Genomic DNA, 23,931 nt, shown 5'->3' with positions numbered 1-23,931 from the left:
GAGGGAGATGGTTGATTGTTGTGGTGGTTGGAATTGGTGATTTGGTGCTGCTTTAGTGGTGGAATTGGTGGTTAGGTCAGGAGTTACTAGGTCGGAAGGATTATTAGGTTTGATGGGTTACTTGGTTAGGGGTTACTAGGTAGGTCGGAGGGGTTACTTGGTCAGGGGTTACTAGGTAGGTCGGAGGGGTTAGGTAGGTCGGAGGGTCAGGGGTTACTAGGTAGGTCGGAGGGGTTACTTGGTCAGGGGTTACTAGGTAGATCGGAGGGGTTACTAGGTTTGAGGTTACTAGGTAGATCGGAGGGGTTACTTGGTCAGGGGTTACTAGGTAGGTCGGAGGGGTTACTTGGTCAGGGGGTCAGAGGAATTACTTGGTCAGGGGTTACTAGATCGGAGGGGTTACTTGGTCAGGGGTTACTAGGTAGGTCGGAAGGGTTACTAGGTAGGTCGGAAGGGTTACCAGGTCGGAGGGGTTACTTGGTCAGAGGTTACTAGGTAGGTCAAAGGGGTTACCGGGTTGGAGGGGTTACTTGATCAGGGGTTACTAGGTAGGTCAGAGGGGTTACTAGGTTCGAGGTTACTAGGTAGGTCGGAGGGGTTACTTGGTCAAGAGTTACTAGGTAGGTCGGAGGGGTTACTTGGTCAGGGGTTACTAGTTACTAGGCCATCAATAGAAGTTACTTGATTAAGTGTTACTTTTATGTTAGTTGGCCACACCGTGTGACCAGCCACACACAAAACCTACTGATCAATTGATTAACTAAGGGAATGGTAAACCGGTAACAATCGTTGGGAAGGCGGTCAATTTGTTAGACAAAACAGCCATAAAAGTTTTAAACCCCAAAAAAAAAAAGGGTTGAAAATTAATTTCCTAGTACCAGCAATTTATAAAAACTGTAGTAAGTGAGCTACACACAATGTTCAAAAATTACTTAAAATGATCAAAATTACTTAAATCACTTACATTGTTTGATTAGGCAAGATGACCGAATCCATATAATATCAAGAACAGATTAAATTAAACTTATATGCAACGATTTTACCAAACATGAGTCAAGTTACCTAAAATGATCTAAGTTACTTCAATATATTTACATATAAACGTTAGAATATTTATATAGATAAGTTACATCCTTTGAAGGAGCTAAAATCGAGCTGGCAATTCCTGACATAACACAACACAGTCAAAACCGGCATGACACGAACACGAAGTTACTGAGAGAAAACACGAAATCAACCGAAACTAACCCGAACACGGCCCGTTTAGATAAAGTGGTCAAATTATACAATTATCCTACATTGTAAATAGTTTTTGATAGATTTTGTGAACATAAAATCGACATGAGAACAAACACAAATACGACACGACACTACTTTTTGACAACTCTACATAATAGTGGGGAGTCGGGGAGGAATTTATTTTTCTATGTTAGATAAGAGTGGAGACCCAATACTGGAGGGCAGAAAAACTGCATAGACTAGTATCCCAATATATACAATTAATACAAACCTAGCACTCTACAAACAGGAATTAAATCTCGGAGTTACCTCCTTAAAAGTTTCTTATCAAACTCAGGGGCAACGATCTCCTGACACCGCACTATTCCAGCTGCTCCTCCATAGCACAACCATTTCTCACTTCCCTTATTCATGTTCCATCTCACTTTATTCATAGAGACCGCCTTTGGAGGAAAAACATCGATTTCAGCAACTACTTCTGCTTTGGGCTCTGGTTTTCCATCAATACTCTCCCCATCTCTATCCGCACATATCAGTGCTTGATCATCACTAGACTTTCTCGATTTGATTGATTTTCCTTTTCCAGCTTTCACACTCGTCTGAGCCTCATTTGTGTCTACACCTTCAGCATCATCACCGTAACACAATGCTGCAATATTGTGGGAAGTTGCATTAATGCAGATGACAGAATAATCCCAAATACAAAGAATAAACGAGATGAGCAGCTTACCAAGAACCTGATCATCTGGTTTTTGGCCTTTTTCAGTCCCTTTTCTAGTCCTTTTTGCCTGATTTAAACCCGTTGCAACAGTTCTTGCAGGTCTAGGCGTATTTGCCCATTCAGTTGCTGACTTTCTCATTGGCTGTGGAGAACTTGGTAACTGAGTGTTCATAGTGACTGCTGATTCTTCACTTGAAAATGAACTGCAGATAAAATGTGGGGCCCGATTTCTCAATGGATCTTTGTCCACTGCTTTATGTGTTAGCTGATAACACCAAAAACAAAAGGATTAGTTACAATGGAAAAACTTCTTTAATATAATTTCAAAAGAAAAACAGTTACTCGTACTTTAAAGCAGCTTCCCTACCCTAAACAAAAGAGCCCTTAAAAGATAACAAAATCAAATTGTTCAATACTTCTACACTAGTGCCAAACATTTCAAGGCCAAGCTTCTTCTGGTTTAGCTAGGAGGACCCTGACACTACAACTTGAGCAAACACTAATGCCTAGAAAACTGATGAGTTCCTTAGAAATCGTGCATATATTCTTATAGCTCAAAGGAGAAGCTCCAACTGGAACTTCTGAGTTCAAATAACGGATAGACAGAACAATTCACTTGATCAGATCTCGGAATTTCACCCCTACCAACAGAAAAAAAAAATGGAATTTTATTTTTATTACATTTTTTAGCATTAATAAAAGACTGAGAACTATTAAAAATGGCGTCTTGTGATTCAAAGTTACCAAAACCAAAAAATGAACTAGGGAGTACCTCTAAATTCTCAAGCAAAAATTTAGTATTTGATAAATGTGCAATCAATATCAGCCATAGCCTATGAATTCATAAAGCTTCTTTAAACAGAAAAAATAGCAGGTCAAATGGCATTGATGCCCGATGCATAAATCTGTTATATAGATCCCAACATCAAAGATGCAGGTCTCAGTCAAGCAGGTTACACCATTCAAACAATTATGTATCCTATTTGTTACTTAGTAAGACTTCATACATGAATCGAATATCAACCTAACGACATACAGAGCTAGATGATACTCATTGAATCCAAGTACAATGAAATAGAACCATAAACATTTAAGAGAAAATTTGGCATACATATAATAGAAATAATACAACAATTATCTTACATCAACTAATGTCCAATTAATACTCTTCTTATAATTGTGTCTAGGACAAAAAGAAGACTTACTACATCTTCTGACATTGATGCGAAGGTACCATTCATCTAGAACATTTCCTTTGAAGAAGAACTATTGAAGAGGGTACTAGGGAGATAGATGTAAACAGCATTCAACAACACAAAACTAGTAGAGAGGAGGGTTACAAAAGATCCACAGTAGAAAACACTTCACAAAAAATAGTAGTGAAGATAACACTAGAAGAAATTATTGGAGCAAATCAGTGAGTTGAACAGAAAGTTTGGATTATCTAAATGTTTACTCTTCTCGGAGGAATATAGAACTGCAGATAAAAGTGAAGAATTGTGATGGGAAGTCTAAAATTATAAATCATGTTTCCAATCAAGAAACAACACATAATAATGTAAGTAACCATCAAAAGAACAGAAAACAGCAAGAATGATGTTATTGGGAATTGAAGGTGCAACTTACCTGAAAATAGAGTACAGTTCCATCTGCACAGCAATATGCAACCATCCCTACATAAGAAAATAATGTCAATATCGGAGGGGAGCTGCATAAACATCGATGTATCAGGATATAGAATATTTAAATTGGGAAAAATGAGGAGAGTGCTTATGAGTTATGACTAGCTAGTTAAAACCTCTCTGCTCTCTCATTTATCATTTTTTTCCCAATAAATTTTCAAATATCATTACATTTTTATATAAGTTTTTGCCCAGTATCTCTCCCTTGTAATCTTGTACTTCCTCCACTTCACAGTGGATGACACATTTCATTTAGGCACGTTTGTTCATCCAGACTTTCTAATAATCTAATGCAAACATCCTTGATTACATATTAGCAAAAATTATAAATATTTAATATTTTAAAAATAGATGTTGAAACTAACCTAACAAGACCCAACATGAGTGTACTTTTTCTCAACACGAAATCACAACACAAAGTCAAAGCAAGGTACATGAAAGGTAAACAAAGTCAAACTATGTCATCTAATTTCTAAAGGAGGAAGTATATCATTTTTTCTTCCAAATTATGTTTTAGGAAAATTTACCTCTCCTCCATCCCACCAACCTCAAATGCTTAAACAACTATCATAGAGAGCCTTTGAAGGTTCTTATAGTTCCTCATTTCCTTAAAATTGCAACAATTTGACTGGCACACTTGTCAAAGCACAACTTTGACCATTAATATCTCTCATTTGACTAGTATCTTTTCTTTTGCTTTCATGACTCCTAGAGAAGGAAAAAGGGAGAAGGGTAGACATAGTAAAGCAAGTTGCTTGTGCGGGTGTCACTGGGTTAGATGGATTAGGCCTTTGTGGAAACTGGAAAGTAAAGTGTTGATCTCTAGAAAAGAATTGCAAGTGTTGTAAATATAATTGTGTACGAGTGCACCTGGTCCTAGTATCTGTTTACAATTTGTAGTATATTTGCAACATTTAGATCAGTTAGTTTGAATTTTTATACGGTTATACTGATATCATAAATGAACTTTGAAAGGATCTAGGCTTCTATGGTGACTTTTTTCAATCATCATGTAAAATTAATTTGGACATCACCATCCTAAGCATTGGCTTTACTTAATACCTATTATGGTTCCTTTTAATTGCAGCAGTTTGACTTTTACACTATTAATTTTGACCACATATTTTTTCTAATACATACAAAATAAATGTTATAATGGAAGATGTCCCTCCTATTCCTTTCAGATAGGTAGGATGGATGACCTGACCCGTTATGAGTCCTCCAGCCAAGCCTTAGAAGCTCAAGTCCCTTTCTCTCCTCCCTCTCCTTGGGCTTCACAACAGAAGAAGAGAATGTAACACACTCAAATAAAGGGAAAAAGGACATTTAGGAAAAACAGGAAGTACAAATCATGTACTAGCTCTACCACTAAGCTACTGAGGAACTTGAGAATCGATCTAATAGAGTTCAATTCCCGTTCTCAAACCATGACCAATTTGAGTTGACATCTGATGAAAATATACTAGTAGGAGAAATCTTCCTGATTGACAATTTTTTACCTGTAAATGGTTGGGGGATCTATATACACAATTTAAGAAAACAGTAACTATATATATATATATATATATATATATATATATATACAGAGATCGCTTAACCCAGAATTTTAGGAGCATGGGGAGATCTTTAAAGGCGAATATTAAGCAAGTACATCAACTCAAAGCTAAAGATTAAAAAGTCTGAGGTGCATAAGATGAGTTCAAACGATCTAGCTATGAAGAAATTAAAAACATGCCATAAAATATAAAAGACAAACCACCTGTTAGTCGTGACACATGAATATTCCAAATGGCAAATGATGAGCAATAATAACTGTGCAATCCTTGTTGCTGTGTTCCACTAAAAGGCTGTCCAGTAACAGGAACATCATATGAAGCTCGTGATATACTAAGCATCCGTAGTGTTCCATCATCATAGGATACAAGTACACATCTTGACAGGAAAAAAAAAAAAAAAAAACATTTATGTAAATAGAGCAGAAAAAAAAAAACAATAATATCAATGATTGACCCATACTCTCTATGACCAAGATATAGATTACATAAAAAATCAACACATTGTTTGGATTGAAGAAAATGGAGAGAAAGGAAAGGGAGGAAAATGTATGGATGGATCATCTTTTATTTGGATAAAAAATGAGGAAGGGAATTGGAGGGGAGAGAAATGGATGGATTAAATTCTAAGAAATTGATCTCTCCAACAATGAAGAGATTGGAAGAAAAACTCATAATTTTTCCCTCCCCTTCCCTTCCCACCCCTTCCCCTACCTCCCCTTCCCTTCCCACCCCTTCCCCTCCCTCCCCTTCTTTTCCTTCCTAATGATCTATCCAAACACACTTAAGAGAAAAACAGAGCTATGCAACTCCACCAACTGAGAAGTTCTGGATTATTTTGGCATGATTATTTGCTTCAATTTAAGCCACAATAATCAGGATCAGATTATAGATCAGAAGGAAAAATCCTAAAGACGCACACGTTCAGCTTTCAAGCATTTCACTGGTGTTATGACGAGCCTTACAAATTTGCAACCATGACGGTGTGAATTGACAAATTGAATCATTGTAATTCACGAGTTTGTTCAATAGTTATAGACTTTTTGGCTTTGATATACTTTTAAAAACCATCTCATTCTTTTGTATACTACAAAGATAATGACAACTAACGGAGACATACTTGCTCCGTTCTTTTTTAATCGCTACATTTGTAATAATACACTATTCATACATACTCTTTTAACCTATGTTACTTGGACTCTTCATTTTACGTCAAGTACCCGTGTCGGACCTCAACATGCAGACATGGGTATGACACTTAGGCAATTCATTTTAGTTCAAAATCATAGAATTTTTTCACAAATTACCCGAGTCAAACACTTGGACACGAACCCAAGTCGTACATTTGTACCCGAGTCCGAGTAACATAGCTTTTAACCGTGTTTTGTGATTTATACATTAAGAAAAATATAGTTCATGTGAGATCTTTTAGATAAGTCTCATAAACTTCCAAAATATCAACTTTTTATAATTTTAAGTTAAAGATAATTAGTGATATAAATGGTGTAAAATGTGCATTGGCAAGCGTGAAACTCTCAAAGTTGCAAAAAAGATTGGAAGAAGTATGAGTATAAAAGTATCTCATGCATAAACCCAACTATGTAGTACACAGTGTACACTCAGCAAATATAAAAATTGCCTTGTCTGATCTAGTAAATATATGGTCCATACCGTCAAAACACAGTCATTTTAATCACACGTAACAGAAAGACATTCTGCTGAACAACTGTTAAATCAAGGAACATCCTTGCTCTACTCAATCACAGTTTAGAGTTGATATGTTCTTGTGCCAGATAATACTTAAAGATGAGCAAGCATCCCCTTCAATGAAAACATTAAGAAGCAATTTTAAGGAAAACCCTGAGCTTCCCATATACTACAGAATAAGTAGAGCTTACTAGCAGATCACAGGCAAGGTCGGGCTTTGGTCTAAGGCAGATAAGAGCGTGTGAAATCAGGCCTAATAGGGTGTTTCTGGCTGGGCCAGGGTATAAGTAATCAGCTTTAGCCCCAACATAGAATAGAAATCTTCACATGTGAACCAAGATTGCCGGCAGAGACGCTTCAAAGAAGACAACTCACAGTGATGATTCAGGTGTACGGGGCTTGGAAGGTTAGAAGAAACAAGAAAAATCAGGTAACTGACAGGCAAACTGTTATTGGCTGGATGATCATGTCAAGACAAGGGCCACAGTTCAAAAGTAGGCACAAGGTGTTGGGTTGTCAAAAATGCACACATAATCAGAGACAAAAGCCAATCCCAGAAAGTCAAAAACTCACAATAACCCAAAACTCTACGAATCCATAAATAGCAGCATTAGTAGTCTCACCAGAAAACACGAACAAAGTATAATAGGTTGCTTTAATGTTTCCAATTTTTTATGATGAAGAGAAACCCCAATACCCTTTTGATTTCGAACATTATAACCTCACTTGTGTTTGATAACGCCCCATACAAACCAAATCACCAGACTTAGCTTAGTTTTCAGATATGCTTGATTGATTCTGGACAAAAGATAGTTGGGTTTGGAGGACATTGCTGGCAACGAAATGTCGGTCTCCTTTTTTGCCACTTGATGACTTCTTTGGGGACAGTGATAAGCGTCGCGGAGAGAGAAGTAGGGCCGGTCCTAATCTTTAAGAATTATAGAAAAGATTTGAATATTATTTTACCGGAATCAGGAAGTTGTAAGAATTGAATTTGGAGAGTTTGTTAGGTTAGTTCGTTCTCCATAGTAACAAAGGAAGATTTGGTTCATATGGGAAACAGACGGACGCAAGAGTAAGTTTGGCAGATGTGTGAGGTGAGCCTCTTCCCAATTCATTTGTGAGTCAATCTCGCACAATACACTTTAACCAAAAGATGAAGGGAAGGGGCAACATTCTGTAAATAATGTTTATGTAAAGTTGCAAACATTATATGTAAAGGATGGAGTACTATACCATTTGTTACGAAAAAATATTCCTGCATAATAACAAGTATACGGTATACCAAACCCCAGCCTATGTGCACTAGTGTGGAGATATGCTGGGTGGTAGTACACCATTTTTTTCAATGTTTCATGAAATCAGGGTAAGAAAGTACTAGAAACAACATATCAACAATCATGAGTCGATCATGCCACAAGAAAGGGTTTCGGGTGACCAGATTTACTCAGTCTTATCCTTTGCTAGTCCAAAACAATACAGAGATCAGTTTCGACAGACCCACATAAATCATCTAATAGGACAAAGTAGGTAAATATTTTCTCATAAAGAAAATAACAACAAAAACAGTGCAGTAATATAAGTTTATAATTCATGTACAAATATATTCCATCAAAAACTAGTAGAAGAATTTTATCATACCTTGGATCAGGCACCCAATCAAGACCATAAATGAAACGTTGTGAAGGATTTGCATCCCACAAAGGCCGGAACGGATCACTGCAGGTAAATAGAAGAAGTACTCACGGGTTAATTAGTTGTAGTATATATGAGAACTTGAGAATCCAATGGCCAGAATTAAACAATGACCCCAAGGGAAAATTTGACACAATATCTCTCCTATTTTTTCCCTATTTGGAGGGATGTGAAAACTGAATTAGGAAGGTGCACTTTAGACCCACAATATGGTAGAACATACACGCTATCACAAAATTTCTTTCTACCATTATTGCAAAATGAAGAACTTAAGTTTGAAGTTGCTACATTACCGCAAATCCCAGAACTTCAGCCCTCCATGCCCAGCAGTGACAATAATATTTGAGCTCTCTGGGTCACTAAAAATGAAAGTGAAGATGAAAATGAAGTTAACATTAAGAAACAATAAACAAATTCACGGCACATGATAACAAAAGAAAATTAAATTTTTTTAAAAAAAATTGTTTCATTAAACCAGTATGCTTCTAATATATTGCGAAGTCACTTGTTAAATTCTGATCAAGTGTGTCATGGAAACAAGTCAAACAACGTTTCTGTTATTGCTCATCAATATAAGTGGTTCAGCTTTTGTCTCAATTAAAGTAATCACTGCCCATCTCTACAAAACTACAATATTTATCCTGCTTTCACTAAGAACGAAAAAAATTTATATCAATCGAATACACTTACCCTTCAAATGGGGCCCAAGTAAGGGCTCTAATAGGACTTGTCTCTGCACTAAAGCACAACAGAGGTCTGATATCTGTAGAGAAAAGCAGTGTTACAATGCAAACAGGAAGGTGAAACTAATTAATTACTAGCTAAGTCCCCTAGCTAACTTAGCCCTATTGCGGCAAACTTAAATTGCAAATTTGAAAAATAATTATATTTTCATTTGAAATTAACGAGGGAGGGAAAGGAAATGATGAGAGGAGCCTAGGTCAATCACTCATAGTAACTGTACCTTCAGATTGAACATCTACTGAAAACTTCCACAAAGCAACCTGCAAAAAGAATTAGAATTAGATGCATCAATAATAAGAACATACCAATAAATAAATAAAAATTTAAAAAAAAAAAAAAAAAAAAGAACAGGGGGGTGCAGTAATCATCTATTCCTTTAGGAGAGACTTGCAGGATAACTAAAAATCGTAATCAACCAATTCAGCGCCATCAATTACAAAATTTAAGGGGGCCTTTGAGAGAGTAAATAGAGAGTTTATTATAATGAGGTGAATGCCTAGTCATGACATGTAACACAAAATTGACTATATTCCTACCACTCCATCATGACATCCAGCCAATAAAAAATCGTGTGGAGGGGAAGCCGACCATTCCACAGTCAGAGGCATACTGCAAATTTGACAATAGTTAAACACAAGTTTCCAAAAAAAGCAATGGACATGAGAACAAATACACTTAAAAGTTGTATATCGTAAATAATGATGATTGATGACTAATAAATGTCAAGCAATATATATAGCAAAAACATCATCTATCAACAACAATAACTAGCAAGCTTGTTTACAGTCTACAGATGTTCTAATTTACAGAAATATAGAAAGTTATCAAATACATATCATGACACAATCCCCTTTGACCCTCATAGCTACAGTACACATTGGGTCTATGCATGAATGATTGATGCGACCAGATTAGTCAGACTTTCTCTATCCACCTACCCAGAAAATATAATTGATACGAAGTGAATGATACAATAAAATCAGAATAGGTCACATAGCTAAACTGGTTTGCATCACTTTTTATAATTCATACAATTTTGGAAAACGGAGGTTCAGTTAGCTATATGTGGTTACAAAAATCATGAACCTCCGATCGTTAGTGTCCAAAAGCATTTCTAAGATCTTATACATTCATAAAAATAAAGAGCATTTCGTTCTCCAGCTGTGCAGCAAAACAAACACAAGACAATGAAATCGTTACTCATTCAATACTGTTGTAGATCATAACATTAACATAAAAAGCTCTCGTGTCTCTCAAAGCCTAGATCTCAAGAGACATTTTTGAAGAAAATATATAAAGTAAAAAAATCTCAGCATCCATATAAAATTTCTAAGCGGTCCACAGACACACACACATCAGGTGTAGTTTACCTCTGTCTAACACCATACTTCAATATTGAGCATCGAAATACAGGCTTCAATTTAGCAAAACGAGGATCTTGAGGATCTGGGCCTTTTGCATGTCGAGATGCATAAATACGATTAATTACTTGAGGAGAAGGAATTTCCCACCTGCAAATGTATGTAAGAGATGTAACTAAAACAAGACTATGCTGAAGTAAGCAGCTTTAGAAGTTATGAAAAAGGAGAATGTTACAACACAACATCAGGCGTTCAAGAGGCACAATGCATATAAATTAGTGTAAAACCGAGTTGATTATCAATACTGCGGTGTCATATTAACACAGCAACACACAGAAGAATTTACTATGTGTTTGGTAAGGCAGACACTTAAGACAAGGTTTCTAGAATGCAGTTCATGATAAGAGAATATGACATGAACTAAACATAACCTAACACAGATATCACAAGCAGGGATTTGGCCACAATCAACTCATTAATTACTGAAATCCACTGATCAAAATAATATATGAAGTAGTAATTTCAAATTGTAGAAACTTTTGCCAGCTCAACAACTATTTCTAGACTAGAGTTATGTACTCCAGCATAAGTAAAGCTTTTATTATAGATCCATATCCACCCTACCGTTTTTTTTTTTTTTTTTTTTAGAAGAGAACAAGGGGAACAACATTAGAACAACTACTTTCTCAAATCAACAGGAGGTCAATTTTCTATGTTCATTTAGTTTAGTCAAAATCTTTTCTATAATTCAAGTTGGCTGGCTGTTAACCAATTACAATAATTCTTAGCTGGCACACTGACTGAACTGATAAGATTCAATTGTATCAAACCTCCAGGGGAATTGACTTTATTAATAATATACATTATTTTTTAATTTTGCAAGCTACCAAACCATTCTTATTGGGCATTTTCAGCACATCAACCAATGGACATAGTCATATGCTCATATCAAGCTTTCTAGTTTGTTAAAGAATCAAGTGCCACATCAATTATAAGCCTTTAACTACATTCAATTTTAGTTAGGAGTGTAGTCAGTGAGCATCAAAACTTCTCAATAGGCCTATTGTTCATTGAACACGCAGCTCTTTAATGCGTTGTCTTGATATATTCAAATTGACACATGCAAAATTAAATTCTGCTGAGGGGCAACTATTTTTTTTCTTGCCTGTGCTCACTAGCTATGTTCAAAGTTGCAGATCTAGAACTAGACTTAAACACTTGCCACTGATAGGGAAGAAGGGACCACCCATTACAATCACCAAGAACTCAAAAAAGTTGCACCGTGATACTGCATGTCTTAACATTTGTGCAAACCAAACAAAAGAATGGCAGGGGAGATAATATTAAAGAATTGAGATATAGCCTGATTTCTAAATGCTATAAATAAATTGAAGAATCTCAAAGACATCACTAAACTCTATAAGCAGATGAGAAGGAGATATAAGATACTTACACTTCCACAGATCCATTCCCAAGAACAACAGCAAGATAGCCCATCCTATGCTCGTTAACAGACTCATCAGCATTAAGGGGCCGCCATTTCACATCCCATGCAACTTTTCCATCATGACCCAGGCACAAGACAACTCTAGGAAGAACATCATCTTTTAGGACATGACTGTCACCGAAACCAAGATAACTGTCACCCATGACATGTTCTTTCGATACCATATTGTCTTTTTGACAGAGATTTTCTTCTATGCTTGCTAAAGAAGGTCCTTTGCCCAAATTTTCTGTTGGCAACCCAATGTTGTCATGATCTAAGTTATTACATGTTTTTGACTTGTTTCTAGACCTTCTCCTCAACACTGCAAGAGTGCAATCCAGATCAGTTCCAAGTACTCTTTTACTGGTACGCCTTTTACCTGTTTCTTCAAGAGGCCCTGAAGTATTCAATAAGATATCTTCAGTTGGGGATACATTCTTCATACTTTCTGGAATTTCAGTGGCAAGAACTTGAAAAGACAGCCCTTCGGAATTGGATATTCCAGCATTTTCATTCGTTATAATATTTTCATTATGAACATCTTTCCTTTTTCTTTTCTTTACTTTCTTTGCACAAGGGTCACTGACTATATATTCATCAACAGGAGGCACATTAAATGGCTCTGGAAGCTGAACAGCAAGAGCTGGAATAAACTGGCCTTCAGAATCTTCAATTGAGGAACTACTTATTGGATTTTTTCTAGCTTTTCCTCTGGGTTTCTTTTGTTTATTTTCTTCCTTTGAAACCACAATATTTTGATGTTTTTCTTCTGATTGACTAATGGGAGTTAATATGTCCTGGGAGGAGTGAGAGCTCAGCATGGTATTTTCTGGAAGCTGCACAACAAGATCTTTACTGATCTGCATTTCAGGATCAGTGGCAGGTTTCTCTATTGGATTCTTTCTAGGTCTTCCTCTAGGTGTTACAGGTTTACTGACATTAATCTCTCCCTTCTTTGCAGCTTTATTTGTTTGATATTTCCGTTTTATGCTCCCTGCAGAAGCTTGCATAGCTTCCTTTTCTGTAGAATTTAATAGACACCAAATCTGAATCATCCCTCGTCCATTAAGGGGATTTCCTAGCTTGTGATATGTTGAATCGGGAGGATGGGCAGCAACAGCAAGAAACTGAGAGACAAGAAAACAAAAAGGAAATGAGCCCTGTATAAGAATGAGATATTGAGAATAACATTGTACTCAACTTATGGGACTTGAGATTCCTGAAAAACCATGGCATGGTGATTGAAAATCTTTTCAATGTTTTAGTGCTCCACCGGTCCACCCTCACTTTTTTAAGTTTCATTTAAAGAAATACGCCATAAAATTAGTAGTTTAGTTTAATGCATGGGAGCAGAAAAGACGTGACTAAATTAAGCAGAGTAGTAGTTTTCTCAAACATTTTCATTTGCTTTCTTCACATTTGTAAAAAGACGTCACTGAATTAAACAGACTAGTAGTTTTCTCAAACCTTTTTCATTTATTTTCTTCACATTTGTTTTCCTTCCTTTTTTTTCCCCTTTCTTTACATCTCCTCTTAGCCCTCTTTCATAATATTTCTTCAAAATTTATTAAGTATCCTCATTTCCTGAGTTCCATCTATACTGCCCTTGTTTCTTGCTACATATGTTTTGTCTAACTTTCCAGTTTCCCACTTTTTAATTTATCTTCTTTGACTAGTCTGTTTACTTTTCTTGTTTCAATTATCGAGAGCAGCTTCATATGATGATTCATATTAGCCAACTCCAAATAATTTTTGAATTAGTATAACAGCCACAAGGATTCCTCATTGGCAACATACTATGATCGTTAAACTAGAATTGCATATATATTTGTCAAGCAAAAAGGATGAAACAAGAGGTGGAGAATGTAAACAAAGCAAAAACCTATAAAAAAATTAGTAGTTAGATCATAACATGCTTGCTTCCTACACATCAGTATAAACTGAGAGAAGAAAAAAAATTACAAAGAAATATTACAAAAAAAAGTAAATAGTAAATAGGAGGAACCATGCTATTACCTCACATTTTACACCAGATTCTATTCCTTGATCAGTCCTAGGACACCAATCCAATGACCAAACTAGTCCACCAACATATAATACAAAGTCTTTCCTGCAACAAGCTCAAATTTAGGGACAGCTATTGCATATGCATATTAAAATGCAACAAAGTATGAATATGTACATAAAGGATCTAAGGCATGCAAAAGGCACCAGATATACAGAGTATTGCTTTTATTGCTTTAAACTTGGAAACTATAGTGATTATGTTAGAGGCGTGCTAAAGCTCATGACTCGTAAATTGTAGTAGCTTCGAGTCTGATAAATATAAATTTAATGTCCAAATCTTCAATGTTATATAATACTTCCTCCGTTTCTATTTAGTTGACGCGTTTGATTTAAGCACATATATTAAGGAGAGAAGAGAGAGTGAGAGAGAGAAGGAAAAAGCAAGTGGGGCAGCTTGTAAATGCAAGGTAAAAAAGTTACCCCAAAAGGAAACGTGTCAACTATAAAAAAAAAACTTCCTAAAAAGGAATACGTGTCAACTAAAAAGAAACGGAGGTAGTATAAATAACACATCACTATGGAAAACGAAGTTTATATTTGAGTTTCATAAATACGGTTCAGTATTTTAATAAAGGACTGTAAAATCATCATACAAAAATGTACACCTCACTTTGCCTTGCCCCTCACCTCATATCTAAGCTCTAATAGTGCACTTCATGCCTTTTAAAACCAAGCAACTAGCAATTGTTAAGCTGTAAGTCTGTAAGTAAGAAGACTATGATATAGACTTGAGATATCTTTAATAATAAATATTTAACGTATGATCAAATAAAAAGCACTAGTATTACAAATTTTTCTGTGGTTGATGTCAATAAGAGCTTCATGTAATTCCTATATACTTCTATAAGTTAGCATATAACAAAATTTCAACCCATAGAACTGCACCAAAATAACATACTGGCTCGATTTTTTTTTCATTTAAGAAATACTTCTTAAGTCTCTAGAAAGTTGACGATTTGAAACTGTATTATGCCATTCACGCTCAAGTTCTATAACAGCCCAGATAGAAATTGCCTTCGGTGGGTCCACAAAGGTGCAAAAGCATGTGGTCTCACTCCTTCATTTAGGGTCAATGAGGAAGTCATATTAGGACAGACAAATTACAACAATACATGAGCATCATAAACAGCAAACCTGGAATCACTAGACAACACAGCACCAGGAACTTTATTCGCCTGAAATGTAAAAGATAAATAATTAAATGCAACATCAGGAAGTCATTGCTTGACAATGCAGTATGAAATTATTTTGCGAGCAAGGATTACCTCCGTATCACACTTTGGCACCGTAGCAGCTGAGAATTGAGATAAAGTTATCTCATTACAGGCTTTATCGCCATCAGGATGCTCAAATTCAGAATCAAACCGAATAGTTTTTGGTTTGTAATTGAAATACCTCCATTCACTGCACGCACACATATAAGGTTGGTTTCATTAAACAGGAACGTGGTATAGAGGAAGAAAGACATAGACAATGTGCATCAACCAATAAGCCAATTACTCAATCGCATCTCACCTACTCAAAACCCATATCACGGTCTCTAACTCGAAGCATAAGAATTAAAAAGAACAATTTAAGGCACTACACATTGTGTTCAATATGTCCACAAGTTGTCAAATTCTATCTGTTTCAATTCTCATAAATTCTATAATTAACAGAATATTCGCCAAAAAACATGTTAAATCCACATGCAACTATGGTACACAGACCCTCAATCTTAGCCACTCGGCCGAGTAATTAACACACATTATATAATTGCACACAACATCCTCCATCTTTCAATGTCAAGTCAATTTTTCTACACTAACAGTACAGAATTATTCACTTATTCCAAAAAATAATCTCAAATTAACCATAAAATTAGTCAATTGCATCATAATATATACACATAATTAAATTATCACCTGAGGAAAGTGATTGTCGATGCTAAGCGTTCAATTTCGGTATCAATGAAACTGGAATTTCCGCCTCGACCGCAAAGATTGTTGATTGAATCAATAAACCTAAAATGATTCTCGATTGAATAATCAAACGTTGAAACTTTAATTTCCGAATTATCGTCGGTAGAAGTAGTAGTCGTAGTTTGAGTAGTAGTGGAGTGATTGAAAGAAGGTTCTGGTGTTGCTGTAGTTTTTCTCTGTTTTCTGTTGGTTTTGTTTTTATCTACTTTGTTGGTTTTCTTTTTCCCTTTGCTTTTGGTTTTGGCTGAGATGGAGTCACTGAAGTCGGAGTCTAAGTCGGTGTCTATGTCGATGTCGAAGTCGAAGTCGAAGTCGGAATCCATAGCTAAGAGAGTGTCGGAGCTTGAAGACGAAGGACAAGGAGGTTGAATAGAAGGGTAAGAGAGGGAAACGGGAGAAAGAGAGTAATAATTCTAGCAAGTACAATGCACGGATTTATAAAATACTCCGTAAAATCTCGAAACTCTTACCCATATTCAACCTCAAGCCTAGCCATCCCTTGAAGAAATTGATTCATTGAATAATTTTTTCCTTATATTCATTGATATTAAGGGCTTGATGGTTTTCATGGGTATAAGGGTTGGAATTGGGCCGGTTTTTTTCTAAGTAATGGTGGGAATGGGGGTTTCAGCTCTGGGGATGGGGTTCGGCGGTGGAGGAGGGGCTGCCGAAGGTTGGGTTAGAACCTTAGGGTGTTCGTTGGGGCTGGCTGATGGGTTTTTTTAAAAAAAAAATAGATTTTTTTTTTGGCTATTTCACCAAATGCCACAAATTTAAAAATTCACCAAATGTCATCGGACTTTTCAGAATTCACCAAATGCCACTCATTTTTTAAATAATTCACCGAGTGTCATTAATGACTACAAGTCGTTAACTTCGTTAGTCATTAGGGTCTAATCATGACACATGTCATGATATGATTAGTCTATTTATTTTAATTCTTAAAAAATAAAATAAAATAAAAAAATTATAAAAAAAAAACAAAAAAAAACCCAAATTTTCCCAGCCACCTTCCCACCACCGCCAAACCCTAGCCCCCTCCCCTTTTCTCGCCAGAAAACAGCCGGCCACTCCCTTAACCACCAAAAAACGGTCGATCGACCCTTAAGCACTCCACCTAACCCACCGTCGACCCCCAAAACCACCCACACAACCTGCCCCGACCCCAAATGCCACCAACATAAACTTTGATTTAAACACCCATCGTTTTCCAACCACCGCGGAAAACCACTCCTCATATCCTCCACCCTTGAAACGATGAAATCGGCCTAGAAATTGACCATTGTAGATTTCCATGGTTGATTTCGGTCGTTTGAGGGTGAAGGGTTTCCACAGTCGGGTTCTATTTTGGATTTCTGGGTTTCCATGGTCGGTTGTGGTGGCTATGTGATGCGTCATGTTGGTGTGTGAGGTGGTTGCGGGGGTTGGGGTGGGCATCACCGCAAGGTCGTCGGGTAAGCGGAGTTTTGTGGGTCAGTGTGTGGGTGCTGGAGTTTTTGGGCATTGCGTGAGATGGTTGCGGTGGTTGGGGTGGTTTTTCGGGGGATTAAGAGGAGTCTACGGTTTTAATGGGGTCAAAGGGTTCCAGCGGGACGTCATGGGTTCCGACGGAAGGTTAGAGGGTTCCGGCAGGAGGTCAGGGAGTTCCGGCGGTTGGCTTTGGGCCGTCGGTTGACTTTGGGTCGTGGGCAGGTGGTTACGGTGGTGGGGTTGGGTTGGGTTAGGATTTAGAGTTTTTTTAATTTTATTTTATTTATATTTTTTAAACCAATAATCGATTGTCATGTGTCATGATTAAGCCTCCGTTAATCATTAATGGCACTCGATGAATTATTTAAAAACTGAGTGGCATTTGGTGAATTCTGAAAAGTCCGATGGCATCTGGTGAATTTTTTAATTTGTCAGTGACATTTGGTGAAATTTCCGATTTTTTTTAATTATTTTTTTAATATAGTGATACATGTCACTCAAATTATATATATAAAAAAAAAAAAAGTTAACCCAATGTTTAGATGGTGAACCGGTTAAAGGTGGGATTATTAGAATCAATTTTTCCTTTTAAATAAATTAAAAAAAAGTAGAGCATTTTGGAGGGAAAATTTTGCACAAAATCATGTCAAGTGTCTCTTCCGATGATTACTTTAGTACGAAGTATATAGTATAGATGAAAATGAAGATAATATACGTTTTTGAGACAGTAAAAATTCGAGTAGGGCAAAAAAAACGAAGGGAGTACAAGTCTATAGTATGACTCTTCTAGGGGGTACTAAACCACGCCTTTTGGTAGCGTCATTGTTTCCTCAAACTCGTTCATTCAATGCTTGTATTAATTGATTTTTTTTTTAAAGAAGTCCCAAAGGACATTAAATTTCATCAAATAAAGACATTTGCCATCTACAATTGACAATTAACAATAATGAAAACGAATTTAACATAATCAAACAAGAATTAATCGGGGAAGGGCTAAGACCTAAGAATTTAAATACATAAATATAACAATTCGGCACATTCTCAATTCGTTGTCTCATACAACTTTTTCAGTGAATCCGTCGTCGCTTCACAATTTTGTGAGAAAGTTAATTCTTGTGCTGATTCCGTAACCTGAATTCGAGCCATAATCAATCGTAGCCCCGCACAACCGGAGACCAAATTAAACACAAATAAAACTTTGTCTTTCGAAGGAATCCGAAAAAACCTTGTCTTACGAAGGAGATCGAATAAACCTTGTCTTTCAAAGGAGATAGACCCTTTATTTTGAGGGAGACATTATTAATGTAGCCTAAGAAACAAAAAACTTAAAAGAAAATAAAGATTGGGGCTTTCTACCCGTGAAATCTGATAGAAGCTCCTTAAAAATTGACAACGGGGGCTAAAGTTTGGGAGAGAGAAGAGAGACAAAGGAGGCTAAAAAGAATTTGCTTGTGTTAATTGTTGAAAAGTAAAGCTTTTTTTTTTTTAAAAAAATTATGACATGGAGCGGTAGATGATGGGTGGTGGTTGTTCAGTTGATGGTGGGACAACAAGTTAGAGTCTACAGAGTAGTTTAAGGAAATGGAAATGAAATACAAGTATGATATATTTATACGGGCAATTCACCTCTTTTACTCTCTTGGCTTAGTTCTCTCCACCTTATTTTTTTGAACTAAAGTTTAATTTTGCTGAGAAATTGAACGTATTACTTATTAAACACAATAAAACTTATTAGTTTTATATTAGTTTTTGAAATATTGATTTTTATGGCAGGACGTTTTATGTGCGGTTGGCTACACCATGTGACCGCTTGTAAAATAACAAAGTAACCGTTTGTAATATAGACCAACTAACTCCTGTAACACTAATTGAGTAACCCTTGTACCACTGACCAAGAAACCCCATTACCCTCATGATGGCCAACTACATGTATGAATATATGTTTTTATGGATTAAAACTTATTTTTAATGGGCTAAAATTTTTTTTTACTAACTATAACTTATTTTTAGTGTATTGAAATTATTTGTAATGAATATTATATCGTATTATTTTAAGGGGAACATAATAGGGTCTTACTCCGGCCTCCGGTCATTTAATTTGGAATGGCTAGTTAATTGTATGGATTTGAATTCTTTTAATAAAAGTTTTTTACTTTACATTACATTTGATTTCATTTGAAAGTTTATTACAATTTATTGGGTGTTCCACCAGGTTCACCTTTTGGCTAAATTAAGATTCAAGCTCAATTTCTGGGTAATTAGGTTTCGCCCTCCCTTCTTCAATTGTTGTTGCAGAGGATTGAACATGCGATCCTCCCTACCAATTATGTGCAACTCATATCACTAGTTCATCTCTGCACAAACATTAAATTGGTAGAAAGTTTCGTACAAAGAAATTATGCAAGTCTCTATTAAATAAGTGAAGGGAGAGCTTCTTGTTATAAAAAGGCCACAATACCCCTTTTCTTTTAAGCTCCCTTCTTTTTTATGTTCTACTAATTTGTATTTTGTGCGTATTCTATCTGAGCCTAATGCATTATGGGCACGAGTGCTACGAGCAAAATATTGTAAAGGAAGGTGCGATGTGGATATGTTTAAAACTAAAGCTAATATGTCGAATATATGGAAAGGAATCTCTGAAAATGCAAAATATATCTCAGCAGGCTCAAGAGTTGCTTTGGGAAATGGATCGTCCACTCTCTTTTGGGACCATAATTGGGCGATGCCTAGCCCTCTTAGAGCAGCTGCAATTGATAATATTCCGAAACAGCTAGATGGGGCAACGGTCGAAGAATTATGGGATGAGGAAAGTGGTTGGAAATGGGATCCCTTCGCTGAACTCCTCCCCCCTGATGTGTTAAGACTAATTGAGGCTCATGCCTTGAGAAAAGATAACGATGTGGGTGATCTGTTATATTGGAATGGGGGATTAAAAGGAAAATTTTCTATAAAATCTGCAATGAAAATCATTCGACGAGATGATGACCCTGGTAATGATGGCACTTGGAGCCTAATCTGGAAGCTCAAGGTTCAACAACGAGCTAAAGTTTTCCTTTGGCTAGCAATGCACGATCGACTCATGACTAATGCTAATCGTTTGAAGCGCAATCTCACTAATTCTCCTTGGTGTAAAACTTGCAATGATTTTGAGGAGACTATAATTCACGTCTTAAGAGATTGCAAAGCGGCAAAGGAGGTTTAGAGACAAGTTGGAGGCCCAGCTGCTACTGTCAACTTCTACCAAGGATCATTAAAGCAATGGATTGGTTTTAACATCAAAAATCAAGTTTGAAGCAATCTTTCCCCTGAAGTTTGGCCAACCTATTTTGCCATAACCTTATGGTGAATTTGGAGGTGGAGGAACAATGTAGTCTTTGATAGAACCCAAGACATACCCTTCGATATAAATCAGTTTCTCCTTGCAAGGTTCGAAGAGGTGTGGCGTGTTTTGGGAGAAGATGCTCAAGCTAACTCTCAGCAAGCAAGAACAAGGAATGAAGCTTTTGTACGTTGGATAGAACCTCCTATAGGGTGGCTGGCACTCAACACAGATGGTGCAGCTAAAGGAGCCCAGTGGGGGGCTAATTCGTGACTATACTGATAAAATGCTTCATGCTTTCTCACTCAAAATGTATGTGATGCTTATATGGCTGAGTTGAAAGCTATTGAATATGGGTTGGAACTAGCACAACGAATGAATGCTATAAAGCTCCAGGTTCAAGTAGATAGCCAGTTGGTTGTTGCAGCACTAACTACTGAAGAAATTCACAGAGGCCAGGGATACCATATCATACGCCACTGCAAGCAGCTTATTGAAGATGCAAATTGGCAAGTCCAAATAATCCATATATACCGAGAAGCAAATCAAGCCGCAGACTGGCTAGCAAACCAAGGCGTCATCCAGAACAACAGTATCGAGTTGATTCAATTCCCTCCTATAGAATTAGGACGTATTCTACATGATGATATTGTTGGTGTGACCTTGCCACGTTTAATTCTTAGTTAATAGTTTGTTTTTCTTTTCTGGGGCTTAGCCCCTCGTGAGCACCAAAAAAAAAAAAAAAACTTGTATTTTGTGCTATCTTCAACACACATGCTTGTTCAATTATAACTTGATGTTATGAAAATATTATACGTAGTATTTAGATACTAAACATTGTAAGGATTCTAATAATATCACATACAATGAAGATAAAGTTATACGGAGTAATTTAAACAATCTGTATTATTAAGTATAGTTTGTAAAACCAACTTTCTATTCCTCTCTTCTCTCTCCTCCTTTCTCTCTCCAAAACCCTAGCCTCCATTGTTGAATTTTGAAGGGGCTTCCATCGATTTTAATCGGTGGAAAGCCCCAATCCTTGTTTCTTTATAGTTTTTTTAGGTTTATAATAATGCTTCCTCCTTTTGGAAGGAACTTTTCTCCCTCGAAAGAAAGGGTTTCCGATCTCCTTCGAAAGACAAGGGTTTTTCGACCTCCTTCGAAAGACAAGGTTTATCTCCTCTTTTCGAGGGAGAAATTTTTTAGTTTTGAATCCATGATAGTAGATCTAATGGATTATCGTAAAATTATTTCATTGGTGAAAAAGTTATCAAGTTTTCGAATACGGACAGATGAATCAGAAGGAAAACAACCTCACAGCTACAAAGGATCGTTAGATTGTCTCACCAACAAGGCTGTAATTTTCAGCGATATAAGCGGGAGATGCTCCGCAGTGCAAGATCTACTCGACGATCGTAGTTTTTATGAAGGAAAATTCTATATGATTCAATATCTTATGTATTTGTTAACGTCAAATCTCTATTGTAGATGTCGTATGACTTTTAATTAATAAAATATTTTTGCTATTAAAAAAAAAATTTAAACAATCTGTGAATATTTTACATTGTTAATTGATTAATCTTTCCTTTGTTTTCTTTGTTGATTGATTGATTTTTAAGAATATTTTTATTCTAATTACTATCTTGGTTTTTTTTTTCTATTCACTTTTTCTTTATTCAATCAAACTAAAAAACTCTAATTGTCTATTGCAGCTTATTTAAAAAATATTGATATCTTTGAACCTTTTGGCTTCCGAAAATACATTTAATATCAGAAATAGGGTTAAGATGGTATCGGGTTGGAACATGATACTTAATACCATGTGTTTGGTTCGATTCTGAAATGAAATATCATCCCCTTAATTTCATATATTTAATATCTAAAGGAATGGAATGAGCCAAACCCACCCCCTCCCCCCAAGGTTTCTAAACTCCATACCTCATGGGTTTGAGGTATGAGTTTAAAAATCATATTTTTGACAACCAAACATATGATATGGGTTTTGGTCATTCTAAACTCATACCTAATACCTATAATCCGCGAACCAAGCGCCCCCTTGGAATCAATCACTTAAAATAAGAAAAGGAGGAAATCTTAATAATTTGGAATTTGATTGCAGCTTTGTAATTAATGTTTTGTCTTTTCTTGTTTTATTTATGGTAATCGACTATAATTAAATTGCCTATAATAAATTTTAATTAGAAAATTTTCCATGTCAGCGATCCACTGACACATATATCAACCAATCAGAATTATTTGACTATTTAGACATCCAATTAGATAAACTATTCACGGATTATGAAAATTATTCAGCCGATAATAATGTTAGGAAATATTCTATATGGGTTTATCATTTTAAAACGCTCAAAATAGTACTACCTCCAGATCTTGTTATATTCGTCACGTTATATACTTTCAAAATATCAATTTTTCATAATTTTTTCTTATCGATAATTAAATATATTAAAGATTGAAGACAAATGTGACTAAAGAAACGTGTCAACTAAAAATAAACAGTGGACATATATGGGACTACAAAGTGAGACAGAGGGAGATTTTTTTTATCTGTACGAAATATTCTAAACTTAGGCCATTTTCACTTCACCTTAAAAAAATAATATTAACTAAAAATAATTTCAGTTCACTGAAAATAATTTCAGTTCAGTAAAAATAACTTCACTTCAGTAAAAATAACTTTAGTTCAGTAAAATTCAGTTTTCTTAAAAAAAGAATCATAATAGAAAAATTCAAGTTTAGCAATTATAATTTTGTTTTGGTAAAAATATTTTTTTAGCTAAAATAAGGTGAAATGAACGGGACCTTAGGCTTTATTATTGTCCGAGCAAACCCTAATAAACCTAATTATTCTCGTACTCCGTACCCTATATATATATATATATATATATGATTCTCTCTAATTCCC

General features: G+C 35.9%; 1 protein-coding gene across 1 annotated transcript; it reads right to left on the bottom strand.

The window, feature by feature from the left end:
* Positions 1 to 1,440: 1,440 nt before the first annotated feature.
* On the bottom strand, positions 1,441 to 17,458 carry LOC110695770. The gene is made up of 15 exons (XM_021873003.1): positions 16,160 to 17,458; positions 15,521 to 15,659; positions 15,390 to 15,430; positions 14,205 to 14,298; positions 12,156 to 13,315; positions 10,712 to 10,852; positions 9,878 to 9,950; positions 9,562 to 9,601; positions 9,288 to 9,360; positions 8,891 to 8,956; positions 8,544 to 8,621; positions 5,402 to 5,574; positions 3,587 to 3,633; positions 1,970 to 2,225; positions 1,441 to 1,888 (listed from the first exon to the last, which is right to left on the bottom strand). Exons 1-15 carry the CDS (start codon positions 16,537 to 16,539, stop codon positions 1,545 to 1,547), a joined length of 3,105 nt encoding a protein of 1,034 aa, XP_021728695.1. The 5' UTR covers positions 16,540 to 17,458; the 3' UTR covers positions 1,441 to 1,544.
* Between the last annotated feature and the right edge of the window lie 6,473 nt (positions 17,459 to 23,931).

The sequence above is a fragment of the Chenopodium quinoa genome, unplaced genomic scaffold, assembly GCF_001683475.1.
Source record: "Chenopodium quinoa cultivar QQ74 unplaced genomic scaffold, ASM168347v1, whole genome shotgun sequence".
In the NCBI taxonomy this organism is placed as follows: Eukaryota; Viridiplantae; Streptophyta; class Magnoliopsida; order Caryophyllales; family Amaranthaceae; genus Chenopodium; species Chenopodium quinoa.
This window is presented reverse-complemented; position numbering and strand designations above follow the sequence as displayed.